Raw genomic sequence first — 18,832 nt, 5'->3', positions numbered from 1 at the left:
TCTCTGCCTACCCCTGTTAGTTAGTTATTTGCGTATCTACCTAATTTATCGCCTGTCAAAAATAAGAAGGTAGTTCCAATTTTGAATTAAAAGTTCATTGAAATTGAAAAATGTTACGCCTTACGCTGGAAAGTTTTACATTACCAATCAACTCACCGACAGCCGAAATGACTATGATTACATTATAACATTAGAGATACAAAAAAGTAAATTATTACAATGATAAAACAATACATTAACAGATATCGAATATTCCATGGTGGGTATGACGTATGTCTCCTTGTAATAACTTATTTATGATATGTATGTTACATTAATTACCAAGGGACGTGTCTAGTGTACAGGTGTGTGTGTATTTGTGAGTGTTTGTAGGTATGACAAGTGGTGATTTGTGAAGGGATATGTTTGCGCGATGAACATTTTATATTATTGACACGATGCTTCTTTTAAATTTGGGCAGTGCATCCAAAAAATTACGATGTTGTAATTTAGAAAAATATTATTGAATGTGTGAATTGTTTTTTAACTGCTGCGTGGTATTTTTCATATAAAACTTAACTTTGGATTTGAGACAAAATAATTCATCAAACCGAATAATTATTTTTTAAATCAAAAAGTACAGCCAATATCTTTTTTTAATTTTTTTATTTTTTATATTAACTCCACACAGGAGGCCCTGAAGAAAATAATTTCCCTCAGGGTCTATGTCATCTTTGGGGATGCTGTGTGGAGGGTCTTTTTGTGGAGAGGAAGGAGTGAACATGGGTCTTGAAGAGTCCCATGTTGTAGGAGGGAGGAAACACAGAGGCTGGCAGTTCGTTCCACAGCCGAGCTGTTGAACTTAAGAACGAATCGTAGAAGCGACCCGTTCTCATGTGACAAATGTCAACCGTGTACAAATGATGGGCGCGCGTTTGGCGTGTATTTGGCCCGACTACGCACCGGTGCCGAAGGGATCAATGACGCTAGTTCCTCAGAGCATCTTCCATTGTAATACCGATAGAACAAGGACAGCATACCTACCTGACGCCTGTGCTCTAAAGATTGCAGTCCGTTTGTTAAGATTGGGGAATCTTTCAAACGGACCGCCCGTTTTTGCACAGAGTCAAGGGTTTTTTTCAGGTATTTAGGGGCTCCGGACCAAAGATGGCTGTCAAATTCGACAGTAGGGCGCACTTGCGATTTCTACAGAGTCAGGTCTTGTACTAATTTGTGCTATTTTTATTTATTTTAGTTAAAAATTGTGATAAGGGAACTTCGATATTTTTTTGTGAGTAAATTGTAGTAAAAATCATCTTACCGTACCCACCGTAATAATAAAATGAACCAAAAATTAAAATAAAACATAGCAAAGAAGTAGTTTGTTCCAACGTAAATCGATGATTTTTAATTTAAATTTACGACCATCAAAATTATTTTTTTATCTTATTTTATATTTCATCATATTTCAATTTGAGAACCATTTATTGGATAACCAACCTGCCATAGGTCACCCCGAGTGGTTTGTTACGTTTGGTTACTTAGCAGGGGTGCCCGGGTTCATGAGGTGACTTAATAACTTTTTCCTTCCCAGAACTTCCTTTCCCTAAAAATACCCTCCTCACAGCATCCGGAAAGATGACACTGGCCTTGAGGGAATTTTTTTCTTCATGGCCTTCTGTGTGGAGCTAATTTAAAATGAAGTATTTTTTTTTAAATAATTAAAGAGTTTTACTTGAATTAAGTAACAATTTAGATTACTTCGGTCACACAGACACGCCCGAGTCATTTCTACTGATACTCTTAGTTTTATATCGTCACTGGTTTTCCTTATAACATATAACATATCAACTTGTTTCTTGACCTATGACATTTGATATCAAAACCAATTATTTATAATGCAATGTTTTTTATCTTTTCTGCTTACAAACTACAGTTAAATAGATATGTACCTACTTGAAAATATCTTGAAAACTTGGGGAAAAACGTTGTTAATTATTTTATATAAATAATACACTAATGACCCAAAGGTCACGAATTCACGTTTGATACGAAAAGCTGATGTAAACAGGAATGTTAGAAGAAGTCGGGAACGTCCGAGGAAGACATGGAACAATCAAGTAAACCAATCTATTCGGGCCATGTCAATAATCATAATAATAAAATAATATTTATATATACCTACAGGGTTTTCCAATAAGAGGTGTTATTTTGATATTCAATCGTAAAAGATCAACAGTTTCGTTGCTCGTAAGGCACGTAGCGCCGTCTTGTTGAAAATAAACGTTGTCCAGATCAATACCATCCAATTCCGGCCAAAAAAATCATTGATAATCTCTCTATAGCGATACATTCACCGTAACTGTTGCTCCAGCCTCATTTTCGAAAAAGTAAGATCCAATGACTCCGCCGGACCATAAGCCGCACCAAACAGTCACACTTTGAGGATAGAGAAGCTTTTCAACAATAACTCTTGGATTTTCCGTGTCCCAGATGCGACAATTTTGCTTTTTGACGAAGCCACCGAGGTGGAAATGGGCCTCATCACTCAAGACGATTTTTCGATGGAATTCTAATAATTAATAATAGTGAATTTTATTAATTTCAATGCGTTGTTGAAGCGTGTATCGTTCCATTTTTATTAATGGCGTAGTTTCTACTTGTCAAATGTCAAAAAATGACAGCATCAAAAGTAAAATCTACCGAAATAGCGGCTATTCAAAATAACACCTCTTATTGGAAAACCCTGTACATATGAGATGATGTATGAATTTGAATGAGGCAAGAAGTGTGTGCCAAGACCGAGTTGTTTGGCTGTGTGTCCTCCCCCTGCGGGAAACATCGGGATGGTAAGTAAGTTAACCTCTCTGGGAACTAGGAGACGGAATGCTTCACGTAAACTGGACTTCGTGGTAAAGGGAAGGAGATAAGAAATGTGAAGGTTGAGAAATACTACCAAACTCGGTAAAAGCCATATCAAATAACGTTTCTTGTCTTTTTGCCTGGTGATACTTATAATTTGGAGTACCTTCTCAAAACTCTAAGCGCAAACATTGTAATATTAACCTTATCAAGTTAAACAGCAAAAAAATATATAATTACCATCATAACTTTGAGCACTTGCGAAGTCAATCATAACGAAAGCAATTAAAACTAAAAACTTAATAAAATCAGCGGCCATTTTGCTAATTATTAAACGACACGTTCGAAATTTAAAATGAAACACTCGTTCTATTTGACAGTTGTTATTTGAATTAAGAATCAATTTTTCCGAACGATGCGACCGTTCGACTCCAAGACTCCGCGCTACTAAGAACATGATACCTACAATTGTTGCTTGACAAGATTACTATATTATAACTGTAGAAGATGCAGAAAAAATGTGAGTTTTATAAGTTGGGCGGTAAATTAAGTTATTTAAGGCGATGCACTACGTAGTAATTTAAAATCATGTGTTTTTGGTTTGAAAATTTGGTCGCCTAGAAATGTTTCAGATGCTTTAATTAAATACTGCGAGTAGAATACATCCTGGCCTTTAAAATAATCGAGTATTTTTTTAGATAAGTCTTTTTATAAGCCCAAAAAAAATAATGTATAGGCCTATGAAAACTGCTTTTAAAGTTCAAAATCTCCTACTTACGAACCCATTTTCGGTTATGGTTTTATTGTATAATGTGGCAAATTAAGTTATTTATAAAATGATTAAAAAACATTTAAATATTTGTGCCTGAACATCCACAAAATAAAATAAAAGGCACTTTTTGGCCATGTTTTTTTCTTGCATAAATCAAAACAGGTGGATGGTGTGAAGCGGTGGTGTGAATTTAAGCCTTATCGCCATCTACGTAAGGTGGGTTATTGATTATTGTTACTGATTCAAAATATTACATCGCCTTAAGTCGAAAAATTGTCGAATGATGCCATAACTAAGGATTATTTTAAACATTGAAAACAATATCAGCGTCTCTCAAACGAAAATTTGAAATAGAATACATATCGGAACACGTGTTTATGCACCTGCGTTTGCCGCAATAATAAAAAATGCGAAAATATAATGATTTTTATGAACACGTGTTCCAACATCGCAATAATTCATTATTTTTTTTATTAAAAGCTTAAAGGAAACCTATCAATTCGTAAAGGGCCTGTAGTCACGTTTTTATGCCGATTACGAATAAGTTGAAGGTATTCAAAATTAATTTTACCAAAAACCCCAAATTATTTAACTTTGAAACTGAATTAGAAGAAAAACGTATTACAACAGTTGGATCAAAATAATTCTAAGCAATATAGGGAACAGTTATCTTCTTACATACTTATTAACTAAAGTCCCGGCGTTTTCCAGGTTTTATGCAGAGTTTTTCAAAATCAGATATAGTAATTTTCCGCTTATTTTTAAAGGCAAGTGTACAAAATTTCATCAAGAGTATCAACAAGGGTTTTGGGTTGTTTTTTTTTAAATTTCTTACGTTCATCTTTTAAAAAAAAGTTAATTAAAATTTTTTGCTCAAAATTTAATAAATCTTGGAACTTTACGTTTGTATGGAAAACACAGAAAATCTTCTTTCCATAGAGCTACAATTAGTTACGCTACTGTTTACTAATATCTCATCGAAACTTGTTCCACTGTTAGAACGCGATAAGCGGTGCGCGTAGAACAGATTCGATAGTTTTAGTTAGAGCCTTGGGAGAGTTAGAGGTCAGTTGGAGGTAAAAAAGCGGAACCTATTTTTTCGCTTCGTGTCTCATCTAAATATAATATTTCAATGTTCGTGAAATTTGCAAAGTTTAGTTATAAGAATACACAGATGCTATCAGCCGTTTATGGAGGATATTTGAACACCTCCTGTCTCCAGAGGGCCATCAGGGGGGACGACTCCATCCAGGCAACCATGGCAGTGATGGTTGTGTTATTTGATTGGCGTAGTCTGCGCCTTAAGCTTATCATGTGGTAGCGGAGAAGCGCTCTGAAAGAGTGCGCTCGTCCCTTCAGGAACATTTCCGTAGCGCTGCAGTATTTCGGTAGGCGGAACACTTGGCATTATTGTAAGCTACGTTTAGCTTACAATAATGGGATGCAGTATAATCTATTCACAGTGCTGACGTGTACAGCGAAGTACAGTTGTTGAATAGTATCTTATTAGTATCTAGAATATTTTGACGTTTGTACTGCTGAAGTGAAAACGTCTTGAAAGCATACTGCTCTAACGGATATCACTCTTCTTTGCCTTTTCATATCCTCGATGTCTTTCAGGTTGTCTGTGATAATATGTCCCAGGTATTTGACGACTAACATCCATTTTCCTTCCGTCTAGCCATACTGAAGGTGTTCGAGGAACGAACAAGGGTTGGGATAGCCGTATTTTGAAGGGCTATTCCACACAGGTAAAGCATGGATAAAGCCTATGGTTTATGACAGCACTCGTTATTTTGAATTGGTTGCGATAAAATACGTTTAAGGGATTATTCCGATAAATAACCGGCGAGAGTACACACATTGGTTTTGACAAGACGAACATTTCGATACGATTGTACGGCTCACGGCACTCCGTGATTATAGTTGACGTGTGTGAATGCAAACTGTACAGTTCAAAATCTGACCATACTATTCGTTAGCACACGGCCTGTCGAAAGCAAATCGGCGTGACGGAACAGAAGGTGTTTGCATAATTTCGTTTTTAAATTAGAATACCATAACGATTGATTTAAACAGGTTATGATTTTTTGCAAAATTTTCACATATTTGCAGTAGTTTAATTAGTGCGCTAAGTAACGGTGCTAAAAGAACCATATCATCTGCGCAATTAATATGATTTACGAATACTCCTTGAAGATCCTTAAAATATGGAAAAAAATATGTACTAAATTTTATTACGGGACTCCTACTACGAGAATTTTCCATTATTTTTTTTTTATATTTACCTCGAGCGAAGCAGACTACTGTACATAAGCATTTGCATATTTTAAAATAATTATAATTTTTATTATCATAATATAAGATTTGACGCATTTAAAAAGATATTAATCCCCTAGCAACCAATACAAAAATTCCAATTCCGGACTCAAAAACAATAGCTTTAATAAAAATAAAATTATGCCACAAAATCGTCACCAGATTTAATGTAATCAGTATTCACCAGTTTCTCGTTTGTAATGCCAGTTTCCGGACACCGTGTACATTAACTTTTGACAAGAGTTTCTTTCTCAAACGTCACTGAGAAACAGTATTTTGTGTTGTTTGCACTCACTTACACAATGTGTACAATCGTACAAACACAAATAACAATAATTATCTGTTCAATCTTACACATCTTCTATAGATCTTTCATCAATACAATTAGTATTTATTACTCGTATATGGGTATTTTTTTATACCGACGATTAGTTGCTTAATTTATATTTTTCTTGCGACTACGATTACGGCGACCAAATAAGAGCAATCTACGATTATTTGCAGCAATTTCAAAATTGTTTGCGTTTGTGTAAAAAAATATTGAAAAACGTTAAAAATAAAACATGCAACCAAATGTGAATTTCTTCTTCCAACCATCATTATTGTAGCAAAATTTTGTTTGTGCAATGACGAAAGACTTATGACATTTACACCATCCTTATTACAATAAGCCTTTTTAGGCGTATATATGTATATATAAATAAATAAATAGAGAATCGATAAAGGAATTTTTTAGTAGTCATCTATAGAAGAAGTATTTCTACAAAAAAATCAGTTAGTTAGCTAGTTAGCTAGTTTTGCAATAAGGGAATGACAATCCTGGTAGTTTAGTTAGTCCCAGAATTTCTGCACTGAAAAAAATACCGACTACTAGTAATCTGGTATTTGCGGAAACTTGTAAATAAAACGTAAAAGTAACGAGAATGGAAAGCAAAATATTTAAAAAATATATCTTTTTGTACAAACTTTTGGTGAAAATTTAATTTAGTTTAATATCAATGGTATAAATATACCACAAACATAGACTAATTTAAAATTTGAGAGGTGTACCAACACCCCTGCCATAGGTCAGTCCAAGTGTTTCGCTACTTTTGGTTACTTGGCAGGGGTGCCCGGGTTCATGGATGTAAAGTTTGTCTAGTTTGTGGATGCGTTTGCTCACTTACTGCGTGGCGGGTCGGATCGGGAGATAGTCTTTGAGGGATACCTTTTGACCTCTCCCGAAGGACTCTTTATCGACTCATCGCATTGCACTGCAGTGGTGTGAATGGACTCTATTACTCTTGGACACATTTAACTCCAGATTTCTACACACCCCTCATACTTTTTTTCCTTCCCAGAACTTTCTCTCCTTCTTTTCCGTAAAAATATCCTTCACATCCGCAAAGATAAGATGGAATTTTTTCCCTCAGTACCTCCTGTGTAGAGCTAATGTAAAAAAAACTTTTTTTTCACCGAGTTCGTCTATCCCCAGCGATTCGAGATGAAAATAGGACGCGTTCTATGTTGGTATAGGTCTCGCAAGTTAAGTTGGCTTCATCACAGTACTCACACAGATGCAAAACTTACATACAGCGTGTTTCGATTTAAGATTGAAAAAAAAAACAATTGATGATTATTTCACAATTGAGAACTCTAAGCCAAAGCGTGTTGAAGTCGGTCACATAAAACTTATTTTGTTTTACGACATCGTTATTGAAATATTGAAGTTAATCATTTTTTTTCTAAACTAATGTGATAATTTTCAGGATTGAATTCAAATGGGTAGGTATTCTTAAAAAAGACAATGGTATTGCTAACAATTCTTAGTCATTTATGTAAGAATGCTGTACATAACAAACTTCCATCGATAATGACCCTAATTCACGGAAATTACGGCAATTGGAATTTATACCTAATTGTTTTTCGGGGAAAAATTATTATTCTGACCAGAAATATTTATTTTACAAAGCATGTCTAATGTTAATTTGATATATTTCCTAGAAGTATAATTAACCCACATTTCCAAAATTTTATCGTTTCCTAGAATATTTATTTATCTATTTTAACGAAGGGATGGTTTCTTTATGTCTTTGAAAGAATCGCAAAGATGTGATATTCACTTGCACACTTTAAAAACACTCTGTAAATCTACTAATTCGAATTAAAAATGATGAAAACTATTTATTATTTCAAATTCAAAAATTGGTAATTATTTCACTTGCGATATGTAGGTGCACGTATGTTTAAATCAAATTACGAACTGAATGAATAGGACACCCCGTAAGTATACCCCGTAACGGTATTGTTAAAACTTGCCTCTCTTCTAACTAGTTACAATAAGTGAGCGTAAGCAAGACAGAGAGCCTTATCGCGTTAGTGGGCGGCGCTTGACGTTCACACAGATAGACCAATACATCAATTCTAAGCATTTTTATTGCTTCCTTCTTTCGTTGCGTTACCTATACTTGGTACCGTGAGTGGTATACCTGTGTTGGTACCGATTTTTTATAAGTCCAGTTAGGAGTTCTATTGAGCCCAACCCTCTGATATGAAAATATCTGAGTGTTGTTCTTGTATCGTTTTGTATTTATTTTGCTTATATAATGCACTTGCATTATGTGGATTGACTAGATGATCATTTGTGGAAAAGTGTGTGGAAAGGTTTAGTTTTTCCTTTGGGGAAGATTTAACCCGGACATAAAGTGGGTTTATGCGTAGCTTTTGTAAACCACCAAAAATATATATTATAAAACTTTTTTATTTGGGCACAAATTAAAACAGAAATTAAAAAATCACTATGTGCAAGTTTGAATGATTAATCGTAAAGATTTTCAACGATTATAATCATTCTGTTTTGCAAATAACCGGCTTTTATCATACACCATAATCTTAATAATCGAAAAAATCTTAATAATCGTAATAATCGTAGTGCTCAAAATAATCGTAATAATCAAAATAACCGTAATACCAAAAATAATCGTTATGATCATAAAAATCGTGAGAGTTGTAATATTCCTAATAATAGTAATAATCGTAATAGTGATAATCGTAAAAATAATAATAATCGTCATTAGTTTAGTTAAAAAAAATAATAAATAAAAATAAATCGTATTAAACGTAATAATCATGATAATCGTAATAATCGTAATTGTGGTAATAATCGTAACAATCGTAATAATCGTACTAATCGCTACACTACTTTCCGTAATAGGGAAAATATACCAATAACATACTTCTTAGATTAGTAACGTCTGAGTTTTCCCCACATTATTAGCATATTTCTTCTGAATAACAATCATTATAATTTAGTTATTATTGACAAAAAAAGAGCCACTTGCATGACGATTTGTTTTCAATTCAAAAAATATTTCTGCCAATGAGTATTTATAGAAGGTAGTGGGGAAGAAAAGGAGATGAGAAAGAAAGATAATGTAACTGGTAATTCAATCTGTAGGTCTAGCACGGATGATCGGTTAAAACCCTATCACAATACGATATTAACGAAATCGAAACGATCAACGTCATCTATGATCAGTTAGCGATATTTGCGAGCACGGTCATAATATGATTTCCGCAGTCGGTTCGCAAAAGCCGCTACTTTTAGCGCGGAGGCGCGCCCTCCAAGGTGTCGGAAAAGATGTCAAAAAGTGTTATTATTGATTGGGGGTGAACTAACTAAGCTCTTAGAACTGAAAGAAATCGTATACACGATCGATAGACCTAATTAATTCACCTAAGACGCGATCAATTGAATCCGTTCCAGCTTTACGTTCTAAGTTATAGCTTAAGACCTGATAAACTAACTACACATGGACTTCATATGTATATTGAAGTTAATATGTCAATTTATTAGTATTTTTTTAACTTTTGCATGGCGATGCGTCAGTGTTGCCAGTGAACGTCGATTCTGGTTTATTACGTTACCAACATCGGTCTGGACATCATAGAATTTAATAATTTTAAATCATCTGAACATCAGGATATGAACATCAATGAAAATATATAAAACATCATTAACAAATAACAAAAACAAGATTGGTCCTAAATTTGACCCTTGCGGAACGCCACTCGTAGCAATGAATTTATATGATGATATGCCACCAATTTTAACAGCCATTAACAGCTCTTTTCGTTAAATAATGTTTTAACCATTGGTATAGTGATAAATCTATACCGAGTTTATGCAGTAATAAATAGTGATCAACTATTTCGAACGCCTTACTGAAATCAGTTTAAATAGAATCAACCTATAATTTAGTATTAGTAGATATCGACTCGATACTGTAAAGATGATAAGCTATTTCAAGCAACATTTTGATTCTCTATGGTGATCCGTCACCGGGACGTATACCGTACGTTTAAAAAAAGCATTTATGTATAAACATCAATTTGTTGATTTTTAAGTATTTACAATAATTTCGAAATTTACATTTTAAATTATATTTACATTAACAGAGGACAAAGTTTATCACATCTTCTCCCACCAACAAAACAAGCTACTTATAGTAGTAAGTTTACAACACAATCAGACCACCAGAACTATAACCAACTGGCATTACAATTGTTCCTGAACTATGTACTATAGTAACCTTTATTGGCTCAAGTGCCCTTAAAGAATTGTACAGGTAATTGTACAGGAATTGTACAAGTATAAATTGTGCTGGATGGTGTTTAAAACCATCAATGAAATGGCTCCACCCTATATCTCTGATCTATGCGTCTCGGAAAACACTCTACTCTTAAACAGTCAACTCTTAGATCAGCAACATCATCAGCTGTAGGCAGACTGATGGAACCTAAGCGCAAGCCAAATACTAAGTTTGGTGATCGCGCTTTCGGAGTATCTGGTGTCTGGGCCGAAGGCTTGGAATAAACTCAATGCGGAACTAAGATCCATAACAAGTAGGTACAACAGAATTCAGGTCTAAACTAAAAACTTATCTTTTTAAGCTGTTATATCCAAATTAAATATACCTACCATTCCATGCATTCTTGTATTGCCCATAATACATCCTAATCACACTTTTCTTATTGGATTTACATTATTCGAAATCTGTCTTATACCGAGGGACGAATCACATTTAGGAAAGTGAATTCTGATCAAAACCTTGTAAGGTGAGTTGGGGTAAGTGAATTTTTGGGGGAAGTTCATCCAGGCCTTCTACCTTCTTTGAATACAATATTCAAGCGCTGCTATCTATGAGAATGTAATATAATTAGCTAAATCCTCATTCTGACATATAGATGGAGCTGCTTCATAAACACAGAGAGTTGTTAGAGAGCTTCAAATTTTGGCAGTTGGTTTTAGTCTGCGTGCGAGTTGTGAGCGCTGCCTTCATTTATCTATAACTTGACAAAAACTTGTGCTAGGAAGTTAAAAATTGGTGAGTACTCTATAATTGAATTGAGGTTTGATGTGTATATATTTGCATTATGAATATCTGAAAGAATTGTGATTTATGAGACTAGATTCACTTCCCCCATAAATTATCATGCTGGGGTAAGTGCTACTAAACTGTAGATCCACTTCCCCCTGATATTTTTGTATGGACGCAAATGTTACTAGTGATGTGCATACTACTTTAAAAAAAAAAGAAACACAGTATCAGACATAGAAATAATACTAATAATAATACTAACTACTACTGATTTTGAAATGTGTATTGATGAGGAAAACATAAAAATAGATAAACCAAGTCACAATTGGAATGCGCAACCAACAAAAACATTACCTGAAAATCCACTTGCATCAATAGAAAATATTGAAAAATTTTATGCCATACCTTCCACATCTAAAGAAGTCAAACCTTTTAAAGAACAATTTGTATCACATGTTGGAAATGACCCGATTCAGTATTCCGAGTCTTCTACTTATACTACCAAAAATCACTCCCTCAACCCGTTGAAGAAGATTACAATTTTAGAAGACCGAATAATTAAAACAGCTAATTCAGATTTTCTGTGTTCTGTAAAGGTCAAACAATCATTTGAAGAGCTTATGCTGAGATCTATACAAAAAAACAAACCTGCTAAAGTAAAAAAGACGAAAGTTGCACCTTGTGTGGAGGTCATAACATACGATGATGTCGTAGAGCGTTTAAAAAATAAACTAAATGATTCGAAGAAGAAAATTAGTTCAAGCAAGAAGTCTAACCTAGCCTGGCGTCCGAAACATCTGTCAGAGAATCTGATTGGAAGTCTAGTTCTGAAGATGAATGCGACTATTTCCAAAATCTATTAATGGAAGACGTGGAAGACAATACAAATAACGTACCTTTAGATGATGTTTTGTCTATTGACATTAATGGCATTTTGCAAGAACTGGATGTACAACCAAATTTAAACGTTGAGACAAAAGTTGGTGACTGGATACTTACTAAATTTATAGCGAAGAAAAGCCTCAAACATTACATAGGAAATATTTTAAAAAATGATGAATATAAGAAGACAGTCAAATATGTACGAAGGGTTTCACATTTAACCAGAGAAAATCGTAACGTATTTTCATTCCCGAAAGTTGATGACGTATCCGATATTTATAACGCAGATATTATATCTGTTTTGCCAAACCCCTTAACTGGGAGAAGAGGAGAATTCGTTTTCAAAATGTCCTTTAATGGTTTTAATATTCAATAAGGGATTTTGTATGAGATAAATTCTTACCTGTAAAAGAAATGATATTTTTTAATTTTTTATCATTTTAATGTCGGAAACAACAGGTTTCGCAAAGGCGTTATTATTTCCATATATTGTGTAATTTAAAAAAAATCTAGTAACCAAAATATTAGTTCCTATAAAAACATATTAAGTTCAGTTATTAGTAGTAAATATATGTTATTATAATAAAATTGTTAGTAAATATTGTGAAAAATAATACTAATACATAAAAAAAGGTTTGTTCTCGTTGCCCCATCACTAGTCATAAAATGTTGCACTTACCCCAATCTGCCAAATAATGTTTGATTTATGATGTATATTCCACTATATTCAATATTTTTAAATGGCGAAATTGTGTGTTTAGTGCTTTTGATTGGATTTGCAATTAAACATTTTTATTCGTTTAGCCAAAAATCAAAATATTGAGGTTAGATCCACTTACCCCGGAGGCGGGGTAAGTGGATCTATCAAGACCTTTTTGAAGTGAAACTTCTTTACGCGCGTCATGCAATTTCGAGGACCGGAGTAAAACCGACTCATGACCGAAACGAAAATGCGGGTACCCCCACCACCGATTAAAGTTCATTTGATCTAGTCAAAGTTTTGAAGTAACATATAAATGCTTCTTAGCTCATCCCGACAACTGGCGTTGGTGGTGTAATGGTCAGCATAGTTGCCTTCCAAGCAGTTGATCCGAGTTCGATTCTCGGCCATCGCACATTATTTTTTTGTTTTTAACGCCTTTTTCATTCAATATCTTATTTTTTAGTAGGTCAGAACATTTTTTAAAAGAAAATAATATTGCAAAATAATAAAAACACTTATCTCACTGTGATAAAACATTACTCCGCTAGAGCGCGCTTTGCGTTATTGTGTTGGATTAAAATTATTATCTAATCCGTATATTATGATAATTGTATTACATTTATTTAATTAATTTATTTATTTTGATAATATGTAATAATTTACAGAAAAAAAAATTAAAACTATCTCCCTCTGATAAAATATCCGTTCGCTAGAGCGCACTACGCGATCTTGTGTGGGATTCTATTTCTGTACATTGTACATTATTTTTAAAAATATATTATATTTTGGGTGTGATGTAGGTAACATTATAAAACATAACAAGCTCTCATATTTTCAGAACCTACATAATATAATCAATTTATGCGGCTTTGCTTACAGTTGGTGCTCAGCGTGGTTGGCTTTCAATCAGTTAAGCGAGGTTCGATTCTCGGCTGTGGCATTTTTGAAGTGAAACCTGGTTGAGGTGGGGGAGCCGCTCACGAACGTTCTCTCTCTTCTCTTCTTTCCTCTCTCTCAGACACCAGCGAACTGCGCCACGCCAAGCATCAGCTGAAACTAGAAGTTTCACTTCTGTCTTGCGTAGGCTTGACACACCCACTTTTTTTTTTTTGAATACTTAAAAATCTAATAAAAACAGCAGATTAACTTCTTGCGATAAAACAATTTGATTAAGGAATAGTTAATATTCCTTGTGTAAAAATTTGAATGCGATGGGATAATGCTGTGACGTATGGGATTACTTTAAACTTCATCTATTCATTTTATACAGTGCTCTTACCCCAACTCACCTTACTGTAGTACCGCCCAGCATAAAATTTGCTTTTCCTTTCCTAAACACGCTCATTAAAGAACATAAATAAATATTATTAAAATTAATACCGGAAAGTCCAATTTTGTCCAATTTTCCAATTATGTCCTAAATCCTGTATCTAAATTTCGCTAATCAACAATTAGATAATGTTAATTAAGTTTTAATCTCAAGTGATCTACCAGGTAAGTATAGTACTGTATATTATCTCTTTATATAATTAGTAATAACATAGATCATTGTAGAAATGTACAGTAGATTTTTACAGCGCCCTTGAGGTGATTTTGCATAAAAACTGCGCTTTACAAATGATCCAAATATTATTATTATTATCACATAATCAGAAAAAAAATTCATCTATCTTCTTATCTCCCGAAATCTTTTACTTTCTCCCTGATAACTTAAAAACCGGAACCCAACTCTATAAAAAAAAATTGTCTTTCTCATTTCAAGGGTTTCTATCATTTTAAACTATTGAGAGAGGAAAGGTAATTTAATATATTAATTTTGTTTCAATTGGCAAATTTTCAAAATTATGTGGAAGATCGCAGTCGAATTCCGACTTAGAAGAGCTGAGATGTTGAATGGAGATGAGGAAATTTTAGATAAGTCTTGATAGAAGAAAGGATATTTGTTTAGAGTGGGACAACCAAAAAAATACGTAATCTAAAGTCCCCACTTCTAGAGCACAGAATGTACAATATGAGAAGTCAAGCATGTGAATTTTAAAGAGGTGAGAAGGTATGGAATGTCCAATAATACAAATAAGTGAGGAAGTTTCTTTGTTGGAGATGTGCAGGAATTTTTTAAACCACTATTTTGATGGGATAGTCCTCTGTATCGAGGCATAGCAGGCTCCCTTGGATTGATTAGCAATGTGCCAATACTCTTTCCAAACCTTGCAAAAACACAGATAAAGCTTTGGATTCTTACAACTGCAATACATTTCAATCATAACACCCTATATTCTACACTCTAACCACCCAATGTCCCTTCAAACATCTCTCACATTTCTTACACAATTTTCTTAATCAAATTATCATATTATAATTATTTATTAATTATTATTTTTATAAGCAATAATTGTTCGCCTGAAACACTCATCCACATTGAAAAAATCTCCTGATAAAAAATACATGACGCCAACGGGACTCGAACCCGTGTCCATTCGATTTCCGGTCGAAAGCTCTGACCACTGAGCTATGGGGGCTTATTTCTTACCCGCGAAATTATTCAATATATGCTAGTGTTTCATTCAACAATTACTGCTTGTTACATTTTTTTTTTTTTTTTCACCTGAGAACAACCAACTTTATTTTATATGAGAAAGGCATTGTAAGTGCTAAATCTCTCACTAGATGGCGTTGAGACAAATTGTCTACATTTTTAGGTGAAATACTTGAACTTGTCAAATATTAATTATTATTTTTTTGATAAATTAATGTTTTTAAGACAAGATTTTACAAAAAAAAAAATGTAACAGGCAGTAATTGTTGAATGAAACACTAGCATATATTGAATAATTTCGCGGGTAAGAAATAAGCCCCCATAGCTCAGTGGTCAGAGCTTTCGACCGGAAATCGAATGGACACGGGTTTGAGTCCCGTTGGCGTCATGTATTTTTTATCAGGAGATTTTTTCAATGTGGATGAGTGTTTCAGGCGAACAATTATTGCTTATAAAAATAATTGTTATCCTTTGTGCTATGCATAAATAAAATCTTGTCTTAAAAACATTAATTTATCAAAAAAATAATATTTATTAATTGTTTTTTTATTCTAAGCGAACATTTTATTGTTTTCTACGTAATTGTAAAACAAAACTCCGATAAAATAATGAATTGGGCAAATGCGTCAGGCTTCCACGCGAGTTAAATACTCTGCTATCTAAGTTCTCCATCATTGAACAAGCAACTTTTTCCACTACAATGATGGTATTACTTACCTAAAAGGAATTCAGACGATCGCGATGTTAGATTTTTTAAAAGTATTTTTTTTTAAATTAATAAATGGAACGTGACACCCGGCAGACGTGAAACTTCAAAATTGATTTTTATCGGAGGAAGTAAAAACGAAAGTAAACAAGTCTTTATATTTTTGATAGTAAAAAAATCGTGTATTATTGTGAAAATATACAAAATGACATAATAAAGAATACAGATAATAACAAAAAATGCAGAAATGTAATACCTAAGTACGTATAATAAATATTATTAGATACAAAAAACACTTTTCATGTTAATTTGTAGTTACACTGTCGCAGAGTATGCATAAAGGACATATGCATATTCTATACGTATATGTATATGTAAATTACAATTATATTTTTATATTTTACACAATTTATTCACATAACGAGTAAAACAGAAAGAAATATTTTTTATTTATCAGACATCGACCAACTACATTTTGCATACCCAGTCTTAACTCTGTTTGGTTTGTAATGGTTTATATTTCAACAAATGAATCAGTTCTATTTAAAGTCACAACATATAATATTGCAACATTGTTGAGCTAAATATATCTACAACATCGGAGTATATGTTTCTCAAATTTTGGATTCGTCTCATAGGCGCGTGATACTGCAACGATGTAGAAGAATTGCTACAATAATATCGTAGGTACTGTCTTGTAACTGTTCTGTCAGGATCGTGTAATGAAATTAAATGTAGCAAATCAGGGGTATTAAAAAACTAATTAATAATTTTAAACCGAGTCTCAAAATTATTTCAGTGAGAGCAATTCTGTGGTACAAAATTATATTTCAGCACATAAATAACCCCTTATATATATAAACAGGCTAGAACACAATCATAATACTCATTTTAACTTTAATGAAGGACTTGTTGTACCTAAGCATACAAATAAATATGGACAAAGAACTTTAAACTATATGATTCCCAGTTGTTTTAATATGTTACCTGCTCAAATTAAAAACTGTGCCCAAAACAAACAATTGATGAACTTACTGAAGACTTGGCTTACAGAAAAAATGAATTTGTATTAGCTTACAATGATATATTATTCTAAAGACTTGTTAAAATTAAAATTGTTATTTATGTTTTCCATAATTTTCTTTTGCTATATTTCTGTAAAAAAATATATTTTTTTTTGTTTTATACATATAATTGTAAAAATGTAACTGTAAGTTCACTATAATAAGATTGCTAATGTAAAGAATCCGTTAGACAAACTGCTAAAAAGCAGTTTAGCGGGACTTTTTTGCCATATTTGTAAAATTGGGGAGAAATCGCAACACTGCGGGAATACATGAAGGCGCTGAATACCTTTGCACGAAGATGTCGTCTCCCACCCGGCATGCCGCTTGCCCTTCCCGAAAGCCCTTCTGGGCGGAAGGAGAGAGACTCCTCCGATTACCTCTCACCCCAGAAGATAGGTGGAAACTTGAGTGGCAAACGGCCAACGCGGGAAATGACCATCTCATACAGGACCCCACCGAGAGACAGCCTGGGTTCTCATTGCCTCGCAAAACCTGGTCCGACATCAATAGGTTAAGGTGCTCCCATAGCCGCTGTGCCCACATGATGCACAGATGGGGCCTTAAATAATAAATAAATTCTTTATTCGAGGATGTGGGGAGGTGAGTGCAATCCCACACATCCCATAGAGGGTATAAGTACAGATAATATTTACATAATAGGAATATATTAAAAATTAAAATTAAAAAGTGAGATTAAAGCAGAGAAGCACGGGAATCCATCGGATCTAAGATTGTGGAAGCAAGTATCTTTCTCCAATGGTCTTCAATGCTCGATCCTGAAGTCAGACGGTATTCTATGATAAGAATATTTCTGGAATGGTTTATCCTTCCCCTCAGTCCTGCAATCCTGGTTCTTAATAGAGCTGTAAATCCTGGAACTCGCCCTTCTGTAAACAGAAGGGCGAGGTTCCACTTCAGGTTTTGATCAATGATCACACCGAGATATTTGACTTCAGAAGAAGAGTTGATTACAGTACAAATAGGATCGTGTTGTTTACATTTTACATTATCACATTTTTCGTCGTAGATTATAACACTAACTTTCTGATTAGGTATTTTCTTTAAGGAGAATAAGACAAATGTTGTACTTTTGCATTAAGTGTGAGCAAGTTAAAAAATTAACCTCCTTAAATTTAAAAAATTAAAATTTAACCATTAACTACTGTGTATCACAATGTTACTGTCAAAAAACTACATTAAACTGATTTTAATTCGACTTCGCATCTCACTCCGGTGTAGAGATATTTATTTATAAAATATATATAATATATTTTACATTTTTTTTTATTAAAAAAAAAGAAAGACAAACATTCCCGGGTTACGAATAACCTGACAATATTTGAAAATCTCCTACAACCACCACAGTAAGCTGAAAACGTTGCTTGTGTTGTGATGGAGGACTTGTGTTGTGATGGAGGCCAGCCGAGGAATTGAACACACCACGCCCGAGTGGGACCCAAACGCGATGTCAACTCGGCCACCGACCCGTCAAAAGTGATACATGATGCAGTGTACATAGGAGAATATCTGTATTATACAGGAGATACTGACAGTAAATAGATATAATCCATTGTAAAATAGGTACAAAATACACAGTTGTAAAATTGTGATCACAAGTATAATGAGAAAAAAGAAATAATTAAAAA

General features: G+C 33.7%; 1 protein-coding gene across 1 annotated transcript in view; it reads right to left on the bottom strand.

Annotated features, from left to right (window-relative positions):
- The window catches only part of LOC149414321 (trypsin-1-like), a 36,833-nt gene extending 33,552 nt beyond the window's left edge, over positions 1-3,281 (bottom strand). The window contains exon 1 of the mRNA XM_089643660.1: positions 3,082-3,281. Coding sequence (XP_089499786.1) covers positions 3,082-3,160 — 79 coding nt within the window. The 5' untranslated portion in view covers positions 3,161-3,281. The remainder of the gene's footprint in view (positions 1-3,081) is intronic.
- Positions 3,282-18,832: the final 15,551 nt, after the last annotated feature.

Source organism: Hesperophylax consimilis, chromosome 20 (assembly GCF_061612785.1).
Source record: "Hesperophylax consimilis isolate HC1 chromosome 20, BYU_Hcon_1.0, whole genome shotgun sequence".
NCBI lineage: Eukaryota > Metazoa > Arthropoda > Insecta > Trichoptera > Limnephilidae > Hesperophylax > Hesperophylax consimilis.
Note: the sequence above shows the minus strand (reverse complement) of the source record. Positions and strands in the feature narration are given on the sequence as shown.